The 15,831-nt window shown below is 37.2% G+C and overlaps 1 protein-coding gene across 2 annotated transcripts in view; it reads right to left on the minus strand.

The window, feature by feature from the left end:
* LOC113229193 (pantothenate kinase 3) overlaps nucleotides 1-14,910 on the minus strand; it is a 74,071-nt gene extending 59,161 nt beyond the window's left edge. Inside the window, exon 1 of one of the 2 annotated variants that reach the window (XM_026462711.1) lies at nucleotides 14,805-14,910. Coding sequence is in view for 1 of the 2 variants with exons in the window: in XM_026462710.1 (XP_026318495.1) it covers nucleotides 3,880-3,921 (42 nt within the window). In the remaining variant the exon portion in view is untranslated. Of the gene's footprint in view, nucleotides 1-3,879; nucleotides 3,924-14,804 lie in introns of those variants that run through there. The other variant, XM_026462710.1, reaches the window with a different exon arrangement.
* Nucleotides 14,911-15,831: the final 921 nt, after the last annotated feature.

Consider the following 15,831-nt stretch of genomic DNA (forward strand, 5'->3'; position numbering starts at 1 on the left):
AACCGCCTTCGATATCCTTTCTCAAATGAAACTCCTTAATCTTGTGAAGTGGACTGTATATTCGTATAAAAAGCTTATGTCGATCTGACTTACAATTATGACACGTCTTACTACTAAGACCGAAAGAATACGAATGAAGCTAATCAAAGCGAAAGAAGAACAACGCAAATACCAATGTTCGCTTATACATATACTACATATATTGTTCATCTAACCGATATCTAGGATGTTATAATACTCTATGTGAGTAACAAGCTTTGCCGAATAAAACTGAGAAATGCTAAAGTCACGTGTTATGCTCAATTCGGTGAGTTCAAAACTTTAAAATGCTCCCTTGCAAACTTGGCAAAGAAGCAGACCCATGGTTTGAACTGCCATTCGAAGATCATTTGAAGAATGCATAGCTATTTCTGCAACCACTTCTGGGGGTCTACTCTCATTCTCCGTCCGAATAAATAACTGTCAAATAAGTAATACTTGACCAAAGTAAAAGACGCATGATGCGTCACTCGCATCATGCGTCTTTTAATTCTTCTTCAGCTTCGTACTTGACGTTGTCTTTTAATTTGGTCGAATATTACTTATTTGACAGTTATTTTTTCGGACGGACGTTAATGGTTTCCACATGTATCTTCCTTAGCCAGCAGATTAAGCTCTGCTGCATACGCAGTCCGTAGAATACGTGAGCTTACCGATGTTACTGTTAGACTAGTTTGCTTTAGTTATTTCCATAGTATAATGTCCTACGGGATTCTCATGTGGGGTAATGCGGCAGATATACAAACCATATTTGTGTTGCAAAAACGAGCGGTTCGTTCTGTGTACCGTTTAAGTTAGGTTAGGTTTAGGTTCTCGGGTTTCTGTCAGGGTTCAAGGAGTAAAATGCTCAAATATTTTGTATGACGGTAAAAATATACATAATTTCATTAAGAAAGAAGATATCCATAATATTATCCTTAGAATTAAGTCCAAACCCATTGCACCACGATTTTGTTTAACTAAAGTTAACGATTATTTTATGTGGACCTGTATACTTTTTACAGTAAAATTCCGGAGAACATATTAAGATTATCATTTCCTAAGTTTAAAACTTACATTAAAAGTATTTTAATTGAAAAGACATATTACAAAATTGAAGAGTATGTTTTAGATAAAAAAGTATGGAAAGACAACAAGAACTAGATTCACCACAATTATGATTCAAAGTGTATTCCATAGCTTTTAAGTTTATTTAAAAAGAGCAATCCCTAGAGTTTTTTGCTCGTTCTTCTCAGGGAGGTCAGCGTAGTGAACGAGCAGCTAGTAGTAGCTTAAAAACGACGTTTTCAAGTGTAAAAATTTTACCTATGGAATAAATTATTATTTGACTTTGATACAAACTTAGGTAAAAAGAATCTAGAAGAAAAGACGACACTGGGTGTTATCATTCAACAAGAGCAGGTCGAAATAAGTTCTTACTATTTTATTGAATAGAACATACGTAGTTTGTTTTACCGATTCATATTAATCATAACTTTGTCAATCCCCTAACTTGCCACCCCTAGAGGTGGAATATTTTCTTCAAAGGACAACAAGCAAACTCACATATACATTTTTATTGACATCATTTGTATGCGTCTGTTTATGAAAAATATGTGAAAATATAGAATTGAAATTCCTGAACAAATTTTGTTTAAGGTTTATTATTCTGAGAAGTCAGCAATTAAAGATATTCCCGTTTGAAGTTTTGGAGGTTATGTGTTACGTGATTGAATAAAATATATTCGGTGTATTATTATATCAAAATAAACTACAGAAGCCTTAAACAGAGACAAGCTGAATGGTGCCGTGGGTTTCTGGTTTTGTATATTGGTATAGTCAAAAGGCATGAAGTTAAGCCATAATTTGTTAGAAAGAACTGTTAAAAACTGAGTTAATCAATAACATACCACAGACTATTGCACTGGTAACTCGGACACAAATTATTATTTTGTGAAACGTGCCATCTATCCCTGATTTTTGGGAACACTTTTGTCAGTTTTACCACTTTATCGCGTGGCATTTTGGAGAAGAAATTGTCGACTTTATTTGATGTAATGAAGTAGTTAATATTTTATCAGCTTATTACAAACCGGTCAAACCAGTACATTTGATATTATGTAAACTAAATGTGGACCATATCCATACGTAGTAGAATTGAGAACCTCCACCTTCTTTTAAAGTCGGTTAGAAACAGTCTGATATATAATTTGTAACAATCGCAAAAACCTAAGAAATTAAAACTTTATCAAAAGGCGTGGTTTGCGCGAATGTGACCTCCTTAATATAACACGAGCTCGCGTGACTCCCAACTGGTTTGTGATCTTGCGACCCCGTATATGCAGTGTGACTACGCGTGACCTAGATAATGTGACTTTGACAGTGACCCCTATGGCTCTCACATTTAAGTGCACGTGGTTTCTATAACCACACAGAGCATAGTCATGATATTGTAGAAAAAAATGTGCTATTTTTAAATTATTGTAACCTCGATATTTGTCGAAATTTTTTATAAACTTCAACTAACGAAAACTACCGATATAAAAATAGTAACGACTGTTTATTGTACTTATACTCTTGGTTGAACTGTGGTGTAATTCTATGTTTTCATTAATTCACAATTCATTAAATTAAATGTTGTAACTGTACCATTGTACAACGCAGGACCATTTGTAATGGCAATTAAAATCTTTAACAGAATCCCCAAGCATCTCAATTCAAACGCAGTATAATTTATTTAAAAAACATGCGTTTATAATGCCTATAAAAATTTATAATAAGTTACCAAACTCCATAAAAGAAATACCCAGCGACAACAGTTATACATATTTGAAAAAAAATTTAGTAAGTAAAAGTTACTACAATGTAAGCGAATATTTAAACGATAAACAAATATGTTCTTATTAAAATAATTAATGTACACAGTTTATTTAGTGGACATACAAGTATAAATACTAAGCATAGATGCTATCGCAATATTTTGTTATTATTATTAATTTTATTTTCTTTTTTTGTTAATAATAATATAATAATAATAATATAGTATTACAATAGTTTTTATTTGAGATTTAAAAATTGTCTTTTTGTATAATTTGTATTTTATTTCTTATAAGGTTTTTGAAGAATTTATTTGTTAAATGGGCAGTCTCTGTTTTTTCAAAGCTCAAATTTAAGCGTTGTAACATTGTAAACTTTTGGGAATATGATAAAGTATTGAGTGTCTTAAAGCCCATCTGATACAAAATAGTTATTTGCAGCCTACAGGTTTTTTGAAGAAGAAAGAAATTTTAAAATGAGAATTAATTCTTATTTTAATTTTTAGATTTTAAACTGTACTAGTTTTATAAGTTTTCCTAAATAATATTTTTTTTATGTTAACTTTATAATATTTTTATTTGTGGCGCCCTATCATCATAGTCACGTCGAGAACAGCATAATGCAAACCAGGGCGTTTTGATCAGTCGCACAAGCTGCCCCCCGCCTGCATCTCTGCCGTCACGCGTGCTAAAGACACACGATGTTCCTAATGATTTTGGTACTGTAGCGTTGTAGAGCCAGTGTCTCTAACACGCAAATGTATTTTCATCCTCCATTAAAAAAAAAAATTAAAAATACAAAAATAAAATAAAAACTTTTTATAGTCCATTTCACGTTTAGGCACGCAGGCTTATTGAGACTGCAAAAGTGGCGCGCGCGGGTCACGAATGTAGCGCTGCAAATGCGCTTCTACAAGTGTCTAATTTAAAAGCGCCTTAACTTTGTCTGATCTGTACCTTCTGTCACAATTATTTGAATTAGGTAAGGGAAAGGTATCTCGTACAAAGGTGTACAGGGTAAGGTATAATGGAAGGAGTATCTTACAAAGTTGCAAGTCAGGATGATGGCGTAGGGAGCACGAGACATCAGGGGTCGACAGAGAAACATGGTACCTGCAATCAATTAGGATTTAACTAACAAAGTCTGTCTATAGTTTGTGTCATTTAGCATTTCAATAGCGGTCATTGACCCGACTTTCATCCCAAAGATTGTTTTATTTTTATAATATCAAGTGACGGGACGAACAAGTCGTGTGCTTGGTGGTAAACTACACGCATATCCATAACAGTTGCAGTGCCACTCAAGAGCTTTAAATCGCAAAGATCTGAGAGGCTCTGCCAATGCGCCTGTCATCTTGAGACATAAGTTGACAAGTCCCATGTGCCTGTAATTTCACCAACACCCTTACAAACCGGAACACAGTAATGGTGACATTACTGCTTGGCGGCAGAATTAGGTAAGGTGGCAGTACTTCCCTGGACGAACTCTTTCACAAGGACCTATACTGCTACTAAGACCTTCAGCGAACGATAAGCGACGCCTATAAGTCTGTAGGTGTCACCGCTCTACCAACTCATCTACAGATTGAGTTGGTAAGAGCGGTGGTCTAGTTTGGCATATATAGACGCAGGTTCGAGTGACATCAGATCGAAGTAACACAAGAGAACTGCTGATACAAGACGGGGTAGTCGGGTATTTAGTACCTATTGGTACGCCAGATGTCGCGGCGGGTACCAAATAGCTATTTTTGTAACTAATTTGTTTACATCAAAGCTGGTCTAACTTCTAGTGCCAACAAACAAATCTACTAGATGGCTATTATTGCACAGATTTTTATGGATAGTGCAGATTATTCTTTTACTTTGTTTACAAATAGCGCCATCAAAAAAATCTACCCATATTAGGAAGCATTAATTTATAAATAAGTTTGTAACACACACGGAAAAAAAACAATGAAAGTACCTTAAGCCTCGATTACTATGAAAACCGATGTTGCCAAATTCACACATTTTTAACTGAAAACACTACAAAATCTTGATGTTGATTGGTCGTAGTTTCAAATTTAAAAAGAAATAACGAATTCAGGATTGTTATTATAATTTAAACTTTACCCTGTTGGCATACCGTTGGAAGTTCAATATCATCAATACCTGTTATTACAAGTTACGACGTTTTGATATTATATTGATATTTCAATCAATGTACTGCCATCTAGCGATTAGTTACCGAATGACGACAAATTGGAGTTATTAATTTACTTCTCCAAATAAGAAGCGAGCATATTGCAGGGGTTTTACTTACGTTTCTTGTAACAAAAAAACTATTTCGAGAAACAGAAAACTGAAAATTTATTAAAATAAGCCTTTCCGATGATATGAAATACCACCACTCACCCACACACAATTTATGCACTCCAAACAGCACAGTAAGGCAATTTCTAGGATTTTAGAGAATATGCACAAAATAATGACACAACCATACAATACAAAGCGAAAATAGCGGACTGGGCTCAGATAGGTCTTTCGAGGCCTATAGTTGGCACGCGTCAGACGCTAACTGACAATTTCTACTGTATTTATTATTCTGTGGTAACACACAACGCCATCTATTGCCACGCAAATTTACTCGACTTGGTTTCTGACAAATCAATCGCGAGTCGCGAGTAGCGAGAGCGATGCGGCGTGTATATTCATATGAACTCGAACGGGCGATTCACCGACTTGGGCACAATCGGCCGTTGAGTTTGGCACAACCACGACTCGAGCGTGTTCCGAAGGGCGCCGAACGGACCGAATGAGAACGCGTAGTTGAGTAGCTAGAGTTGATTCGTTGTGGGAGTAACTCGAGTCGATCATGGCTAAATGAAATGCGCGTGGTACCGACTAAAGTTGGGCGTTTAAACGAAAAGCACTTTAAAAAGTCTGCTTTTTAAATAAGCGCATAAGCACGCTTTTCATTTTAAGCGTAAGCGTTGGTAATTGGTCATTTCTATAGGCACTCAACAATAAAATTTTTTACAACGTGCCTAAGTTTCAAGTAGCGCCGTCTATGTTTCCTAAACAAATTAATTCAGCATAACGTTGCAAGCTTTTTTAAACAAAGTCTATGCGCTTATACGTTTTTCTAAACGACTTTTTAAGCGTCAAACTAAAAAGAGTTTAAGTGAAAAGCGCTTTTACAAGCACGCTTTTCAAACGTACGTTTTAACGTTAAAATAATAAGCCGTTTTTTCCATTTCAGCGGTTAACAACTACAAAAGTTACACAACTTATGTTTTTGAACGCTTTTAAACGCCAATGAACAAATGTTAATATAATAATGTTATGTCATAAATAAAAATATAACTCGTTTTTTGCAAAAAAAACTTCTATCTTAAAACCTTTAGTGGTCTACTCTTGCGTTTCGCTGTCAACAAAACGTTGCAAACTTTTTTTACTATGCACTTAAACGATTTTGTTAGCTTCAAACTAAAGAGCGTATAAGTGAAAGCATAACGTTTAAACGTTAAAAAAATAAGCAGTTTTTCCCATCTCTAGTACCGTCCTATGCTACGCTAATGCATCGCGAAATTATGCGAATGCGTGCGTCCGTACATGACACGCGGCGGGCGTGCACACATACAAATCGCGCTACTACTTTTGTATGGAGAGGCCATACTTGTCTTATTATGCTATGTTGTAGCACACCCCGGACACTGCATGCAGCGGTCGAAAGTTATTTACTTACTACTAATGCATACAGCAAAGCGCTATCTGCACACGCACAAACGTGTGCGTGAAGTGGCAGGGTTACCCATCACTGTCTCCGTGTCTATTACGTGGTATGAGCGGCGACTAAGCGAAAATTCTAACGCGAATCAGTTATCTATAATTCTATTAATAGAATCCTAATAATTACACAAGTTCATTAGGTATTTATATCGATATAGTCTGTATTATATATTACTCTGCACTATATTAATGAAAAAAACCATAACTGAATGAGTCTCAGACATAAGTTTTTTAACCGTACAATGTTATATATTAACGTACAAGTTTCGTAATGAATAAATGAAAAGTATATACAAACATCCAAGCCGTCTTAGCACGAAAATGGCTCGCCGTCAGCCTTGCTACCGTTCAGTCAATGTGCGGGGCGGTGGTGCGGTATCTAAAGCTAGGGAGGGGCGGAGAGCGTCGGTTCTCGTTACTTTTGTATGGAGATGCCATACTTGTCTTATTATGCTATGGTTATGGTATATATAATACATACACGTATATATTTATAATACAAGCATTATGCTAACTGAACATTACGTCAATGATCTTTCGCATATACATGTTTCTCGTCACAGAGCGGATTGCGTCCGACTATCACTGTTTTTAACCGATTTTACACAAATTATTTACAGCACAAAGACAAACAAATACAAACAAAAATAGAACAAAGTTACAAAGGATCTACACAAAGATGAACTTATCTCTATATAAGAGCTTTCGTCCAGACAACTCCAGCCGTGGTGATGAAAGATAGTCTGTAGGACTAATTACACCATGTAACACAATTTTTGTTTCTAGGTTATCAATATCATTTTCTAATTGATTCTAACATAAAAAAAATTAAATTTTGTGGTCAGAACAACGAAAAGTTGAAATTTACATACCTTAATGGTACGTAAATTTAAACATTTTGGGTTTCATTAAATTAAAGACAAAAAGAGAATATTATATCGAGTTCTTAGGTTTTCGCGATTGTTACTCATAGGAAATGAAACTATTTTTTCTGGTTTAAATCGCGTATATTTGTTTTTTCAAATAAAACAAAGTTTCGGGCCCTTTATACAGGACCTATGGTCACGGTTGGCAGACAGATTGACGTTGGTTGTTTGAAAAAACAAATATACGCGATTTAAATCGGGAAAAATAGTTTCATTTCCTAAGAATATGATTTTTTTTATAATATCAAGTGACGGGACGAACAAGTCGTGCGCCTGATGGTAAGCTACACGTCTGTCCATAACAGTTGCAGTGCCACTCAGAGCTTTAATTCGCAAAGATCTTAGGGGCACTGCCACAGTGCCCGTCACCCTGAGACGTAAGTTGACAAGTCCCATGTGCCTGTAATTTCAGCAGCACCCTTACTCTTCAAAACCGGAACACAGTAATGCTGACATTACTGCTTGGCGGCAGAAATAGGTAAGGTGGCAGTAGTTCCCTGATGTTCCAAATCAAAGCTTTAACACGGGTTTATGTTTGTCTGACGTGTAGTGTCGTGATGTGTCAGAACAGGGGGTCTACATCCGACATCCGTTCAAAACAATTAATGTTAAATAAGTAACACTCGACCAAATGGAAAAACAATGTCAAGTATGAAGCTCCATTCGCATCATCCGTCTTTTAATTTGGTCGAGTATTACTTATTTAACAGTAAATGTTACGGACGGCCGTACGCGCCTGGCCGGTCAGAGCCAGAGTCCAGAACAGAATGATTAATTCGAGAGCTCTGATTGGCCGAGCGGCGTAGCGACCCATTGATAGGACCGGCACGATGTGGGAGACATCGTGCCGGTATAAATATAAGCGATTATTGTTACTTTATTCATTCACTTTTCATCACTCTTCTAAGAAACACTTGTTTTGTAAGTTTACATGAATATATACAGTCCACTTTAAAAATAAGAAGTTTTTATTATCCAAGGAAGATTAAAGCAGAGGATCGAAGAGCGTCGGTCCTGAACAGTAATTGTTTCGGACGGATGTCTGACGGAGCACGGAAATAGACCCTCAGTATCGGTTTCATACATTCTATTTGGTGAGATTTATATTAGTGTGTCGCAATGTGTTGTGATGGCTTGTGTTGTGTCGCGTCAAAAGCGATCCCGATCTGCGTCAGGATGGGTGAGGTGGTGGGTGACGGAGTGGCCACGTAACGACAGATCAGACAAGTCTGCACGCGCCAGTGCTCGTGTTGTGTGTGACGCGTCAGAACCTTGGACAATCTAAAATATTGATGCTTTGAGCATCGCTTTCAAGTTCTTCAACGATATAAAGAAACTCGCCTCTCACCTCTCTTTTTTTCTATCCACTGGATAAACCCAATATCTTCTTCTCTTTCTTTCTTATTTTTAGAAGAGTTGCTAGCACGGGAATACATTGAAAATTTATATTTAAATGAACTCTCCGAGAGCCACGACGTTGTTGATTCAAATAACGTTAGGAGGCCTTAGAACACGACATAAAGATGTGATAGTTAGCCGTCTCATCAGAGCACGACACAACACGTCAGATAGACGTGATAGAAATCCTGCTTTACTGTGAATACTACTTACTAAAATAAATAAACAAATAAATAGGGGAAAGATTAATTACACTGTTGGATTTTGGGTATATGTCTTTGGTATGATTTCCACTGTCCACGGTTTGCTGCGATTCCGTTCCAGCAGGTCGATTCAGAACCTTACGATAACTCTGTTGGGTGTAATTTCTTTTAATTTTTATTCACAATAGCCAAATCGAACGTCAGACGGTCTTATTCGAAACCGAACCGAAAAGACGTCACACCCGCACGATTACTCGTACTTCTCGCCAGGCAAAGGTTACAAACGTTGTTCAGAACACAGTTGTCGAATGAAAGTTACCGAACGTTCTATTGTTTACAACGCAAGAACGTAACATGGCAATCTTTTATTATTTTAAATAAAATCTAGTCTAAGTCTAATCTTTTATTTTTTTAAATCCGTCCGACGACTCTCGCTGGCGGTCTGCCCACATTTCGTCTTCCTAAACGGGGTCTCAAGAGCAAAGCTCTCGGGGTCCAGTGGTCGTCATCTGTACGACATACGTGTCCAGCTCATTGGCATTTCCGTTTAGCATTCCGTACGCCCACGTCGATGATGTTTGATAACGTTTTAATAGAAGACTAAGGGTCGTATTCTAGAACTCTATTCAATGCTCAAGTCAGGATTGCACTGGAAACACAAGCACTGGAAATACGACCCTAACAGCAGGGACTTGAGTATGATTTTCAGTGCAATACTCAAGTCCTGACTTGAGCATTGAGTAGAGTTCTAGAATATGACCCTTAGTCTTCTATTAAAACGTCATCAAACGTCATCGACGTGGGCGTACGGATTGGATTATTTATGATGAGATTTATGATAACCTTTGACAGTATCTTTCAACATTACTATCTTAATTAGATTCAAACGCGTCACCTATTTACTATTTATCTTGAAACAAAATCTTTTGAACTTTGTGATCTATTGTTAATGTTGCATAATGTAGAGATCGCATATCAGTCTAGCTAGACGTCTTCATGCGCTAACGGCAGCTCAAACTCAAAACCCAAATAATGTTTAATTCATAGGTAAGCAAATTACACTTCAAATCGTCTTACTGCTCATTCGTAAGGCAGATTCCCCAGAGAACAATGAGCAACAAACTCTTCGTAAATATACATTCGTACACGTTTGTCATTCATGTGGAGATATGGACACGTAAGAAGCAGATCTCCCTACTACATTGGAAATGCCGTGACAGATCTGAAGAACTCTGGGTGCAGAAAACGAGGAAGATCGAAGATTATATAGAATACAATAGAAATCATTTATTTTCTATAATATATGTTATATGGACCGATCATATCGCCAAACATTTAAGGAGCTGCCACGACACATCCAACAGAGCAAAATGGAGGTTAGGCACACGAAAAGCAGACCCCACCACGACCCCACCATCAGATGGGAATAATAAAGCTGAGGAGAAAGAGTTATTTTTAGATATTTATCATTAACAATATTTATTTCAAACATCACAGATCGAGACTACCTGAAAGAGCTAAATGAGTCACTACCATGGATTTTTGTCATCAAATTGGATTGATTGTTGTCAAATAAGTAGAAGCTGTAAAATACCTTAAATAGGTCAATGCCTTAAATAATAAATTTTTCGTTTCACTATAGTTTTAAACCTTGTGAATGAATCAACCGGAATCTTGTTATAGAAGCTGATTCTCGGACCCTTCGATATTCTCACGTTTACGAAATAACCTGACATCCTCAATGTCTACCGCAAAAATCATTGAAATTTCTATTGAATTAATTAAGTGAATAAATATACATTACGTACGTTGCTCTGATCGCAAAGTAACTAGCTAAAGCACTTGTGTTATGGAAATCGGAAGCAACGACGGTACCACTAACACCCAGACCCGAGACAAGATAGAAAAATTAGTTTTCCACGCTGACCCAGCCGGGAATCGTACCCGGGACCTCAGAGATGACCACATGAAAACTGGTGTGCAAGTCACTCGACCACGGAAGCCCGTCAATTAATTTATTGATTAATGTAGAATTAATTAATAAATAAATGTTGCCAGACAATGAGCACTACAGCAACGGAATTCACTCCCACTACCCAGAAAATCTTGACCGAAACTAATTTTTTTTTAACGAACACGCACACATTTATAGCCCCGCACTAAAGAAACCCTGTGTCGCAAGTGCCATGGACACGTATATAGACAACCACAAATTATACCCAAACTTACAAGACAAATAAATGTAGGCCATACAAATATTTCTCCCGGTCCGGGAATCGAACACGGGACCTCTGCGTGAAAGACCAGCATAGTAAACGTTCGGCCACTAATTCCATTTCCAATGTGTAACAATCCCGAAAACTTTAGAACTCGATAAATAAAATAATAGTTTATTTTCTCATGCAAGGAAAATAGATCTTTATTACAGTAGACTAACAATATTAAATGTTGTACCTTTTGTGAGAGACTGGAGACCGTACTAGGCAACTAAGCCTGTATTACAGCTCACCAGGACCTCACCCTCTAAGTCTGATCTTAGGTAAATAAAAACCAATAAACTAAAAGTTCGTAGAATTACATGTATTTGCCAAGTTTTATTGCAAATCGGTTCCCGGAAAGTGCGCGAAACCGTAATCATCCCCTAGTTTGCCACCCTTAGAGCTGGAACATTTTTCTTCAAATTTAAATGGGATACCCTGTCAAATTTAAATGGGATAACAATAATGAGGTACCCTCTTTCCAACAAAAAACGAATCATCAAAATCGGTTCACGAATTATCGAGTTATCGCGTAACACTAAAAAAAATACAGTCGAATTCAGAACCTCCTTTTTTTGAAGTCGGTTAAAACTAGTGCAATAATAAGATAATATTTACAAGTTTTGTTTAAATAAAACGTTGGGTGGCGTCTGTAATATATTTAGATATAATTATCAGAATAAAAAGTCATTAATTACAATCGTTGATAAATTATCGGTTTTAAAGTAGAGGCTTAAGATTACCTATCAAAGATGATTGGATAAAGTCTGCAATGTAAACAACAACAAAACAACTACAAAAGTTACCGGTAAAGTATTTAAAGGCGCGTTCCCATTATATCGTTACGACAGATATTCGTGCAGTTTAAAGTGTCGTGGCTTGTATATTGAAATGAAGTTGTTCACACATAGAACAACACGATTAACTATTGTTCACGACTTTTTGACGTTACGACGACAGACTGTCGTGACAATGGGAAGAGCTAGAACGACAGTCGTCAGACGATAAATAAATCGTCACAACAAAAATGTGAAGACAATTAATTGCAGCTTCAAACGATTCTGTCGTGCAAACGACAAGGCGGCTGCTGTGAACCGATAAATTGTCGTCACGATCTGGTGGGAACAGCTAGACACGACAATCGTTCAACGATAAAATAAACGTTCACGATACAGTCACGGCAGATAGTCATGGTATGGGAACAGGCTAGACTCGACAGTTATCCAACGATAAATATAACATTATGACACAATGGGAACGCGCCCTTGGTCGCTTAGACTCTGCAATGCCTGGGTAGAATAAACTTTGCATAAAGCCATTGGGCAAAATTTGCAAGGTTTAATTACTAGGCTTTCTACGGTTTGTATAGTTTTACTTACAATGGTCAGATTTTTATATTGCTAAATTAGCGGTGAGTGATGTAGAACTGCGCGGTTATCATGCATTCTTGCTTCAATTAAGCTTAAAAACAACATGAATGAAACTGTGGGCGTGTCGATACGGAAAACATCGACACGTCTTGGTATCGAATACCAGTGCCGGCTTTATCTATGGTCTCCAAAGACGCCTCGCGGCGTAAGCGATGTAGACGGGCCATTACTTTCCAACATCATTTATAATTGCACCATTTGCATTAGATATGAGCGCCGATAATAGACCAACGACGGCGGCGCGCCGACGAAAAAGTGTCGGCGACGACGGCATTTCGGCGGCGCGAGTGCGACCATGAAACGAATTTCTATAACGGTGTTTGTTTATACAAAAACGTATTGCATCGTTACACTTGCTATTTATATGCGATTGCATTGATGCAAACTCGCAACTGCATCGATGCAATCGCCTATAAATTCCAAGTGTAGCGATGCAATCGCGCGTTTATATCGATGCAATCGCGCGCTTGCATCGCTGCTTAAAATCGCGCGTGTGTAAAGTATACGATTAGCGACTGCATCGCGTTTGTATCGCGTTTGCATCGCTGCTAAAAGTCACCGTGTGTAACCGCTCCAAGGCGGAGTCCATTCTCCGAGGCTCTAGCCTTGATAGAATCTTCAAATGGTATTAATCATACTGTTATGGTGCTGGTGGCGTTCTGTAGACTGTAAAATAGCCTGGTCCAAGGGTAGTAACAGCCTCCACAACCTCCGCAGCCTCCATACATCTTACTTAGTAAGTTTAGCAATTCAAACGTTGAAAGTCCAGTTTATAGGTATTTATTCCGTTTTAACAATATTAATTCTTAAAATGTAAACGGTTCAAAAATAAGAAAGTAGATGTTTTCGCTACCGCGATCGCGCAGAGAGTCACCGTGTTACGAATCAAACTGAACGTGGAACAATTCAAATTTAAATACAAGCAAAAGAAAAAATGATACGATATAAAAAGGTGAGATGACGGTGTAAGGAGGTCACACCGTCACAATACTAATGTTCAGTAACACTCTATCGAAATTTCTGACATCGGCTGGTTATACTTGGAGACGGTCACCGCCCGAAGCTCTGTATTCAATTTTGCAGCTTGCTTTTGGGCGGTGATTGACTCAACCCTATATTGACTATAGCTTACATGTTTAGTTTTTGATACTATTAGTGTAAGTTGTATAATATGAATAAATGAATGGTGGCAAATAATTCGCCTAAGTCGAATCCAAGCACAATCATTCGAATCGGGTCGAATGATTTCCGATGCCATTCGGCCGAGTGTACGAGTCGATTTATTATTATGTCGGAACTCCACCAGGAACATTCACAATGTCCATATCAAAATATTCCTGTCCCCGTTGCATTTCCAGTATTTACCATAATGTTCTGATATTATGGTAAATACCGTAACCGGGGGCTAGGTGATCACGAGTATCGTTGTGCTCAATGGAATCTATGGATTAGTAATAAATGATCATTCGAATACGAAAATTAGTAAGTTACTAAATTAGTCATTTGAATGACAGGATTAGTAAGTAGTAACGAGTCGAATACCGAAATAATTCGCAATCGCGCATAACTACTATACCAACGTATATTTCTTTTTTTCTTAATAAATAGTGCTAGAGTTAATGCCAGAAACGCTTTATCTATTTATTCTTACTCATTGCACAAACTACAAAGAGATATGACTCATTGTATTAATGATAATACGGTACGGACGACTGCAGAAAAAAAATGACCGAGTGTGCACTGCAGGCAATTTTGTCAAACTTGTTTGATGGTTTATTTGATCGTTGGCAACATTGTTTGAAGAAAACCTAAAGTTTGAAGAACATATTTGACAAATTATTCGAAATTATCCTCCAAAATCTGCAGTTCGACACAGCAGAGTTCAGAGAGAAGTTCCGCTTGGGGAATAAAACTTTGGATGTTCAGGAAAGTATGTTCCAGAATTAAATCTTGCTACGATTAAGTGGATTATTCTTCAACTCACCTAACACCATGCTGAACGGCGAACGCTGCTGCCGCAACCACAAGTCATAGCACTTTGATGAGTGGAAGTGATACGTCACCGAGCACTTGCCATCCTTTGCCTGAAAAATAAGAAAACAACTCTATGTAATACATAAATTGGAATAGCCTTTATTCGCTGATATGTCGATGCAACGTACAACACTGACATGGAATCGAAGTCCAAAAATGTAAACAAAGGTGATGCCATTACAAAAAAAAAATTAAGAATAGTTGAAACGTGAAAAGGTCTAAAAAATGAAGCAAGATGTTTTATATTGTTTTCAAATTGTGTGCATGTGCAAACAAAATTAACATCGTTGTTATTTAATAAGATACGCTCAAAAACCTGATTGAAGTGGAAAGACTTTTATCCTATTGGCAATGTTTCGGGAGTGTTTCCCTTTTCATTTATTCGGAAATAACCTGTTAATAAACGAATAGGAAAAAAGTTTATGATCTATGAAATGTCACTTTGACAGTGACAGTTGTTTGTTTAATACTTAACATATATTGACCAACGGACTGTCAAGCAAATCGAATGAACTTCAACGTATGCAGTGTGCAGTGGCGCATAATTAATAATGCATCTATTTCACATGGCGCGAAGTCATATGTTTTTTATCGAATAGTCACCTAATAAGCTGCGTCTAGAGTATTGAACGCATGAAAATATATCGTGTGAACACCCCGCTGTCTCTCCGTTTATAACCGAATAGGTTAAAAAACGTGCAGGACAGTGCCGTTTGAACGAGGGCTACGCCAACTTTATTTTGTGGCTACTTTCTGTTATTTTATTTACTAATACAACTATAGTTATTTTATCGAAATTAATTTAGCGAAAAAAAAATAAAGAAACAAAACTCTAAAAAACAAAAGATAACAAGCTTTGGGGAAAAAAAGAAACAAAAAACAAAATTAAATTAAAAGTTAAATTAAATTGGCGTAGTGGTCATTGGAGGTACTGATATACCATTCCAATTGACGGGGCCGCGACTCGGAAATACGGC

The sequence above is a fragment of the Hyposmocoma kahamanoa genome, unplaced genomic scaffold (assembly GCF_003589595.1).
Source record: "Hyposmocoma kahamanoa isolate Upper Pololo Valley unplaced genomic scaffold, ASM358959v1 289, whole genome shotgun sequence".
NCBI lineage: Eukaryota > Metazoa > Arthropoda > Insecta > Lepidoptera > Cosmopterigidae > Hyposmocoma > Hyposmocoma kahamanoa.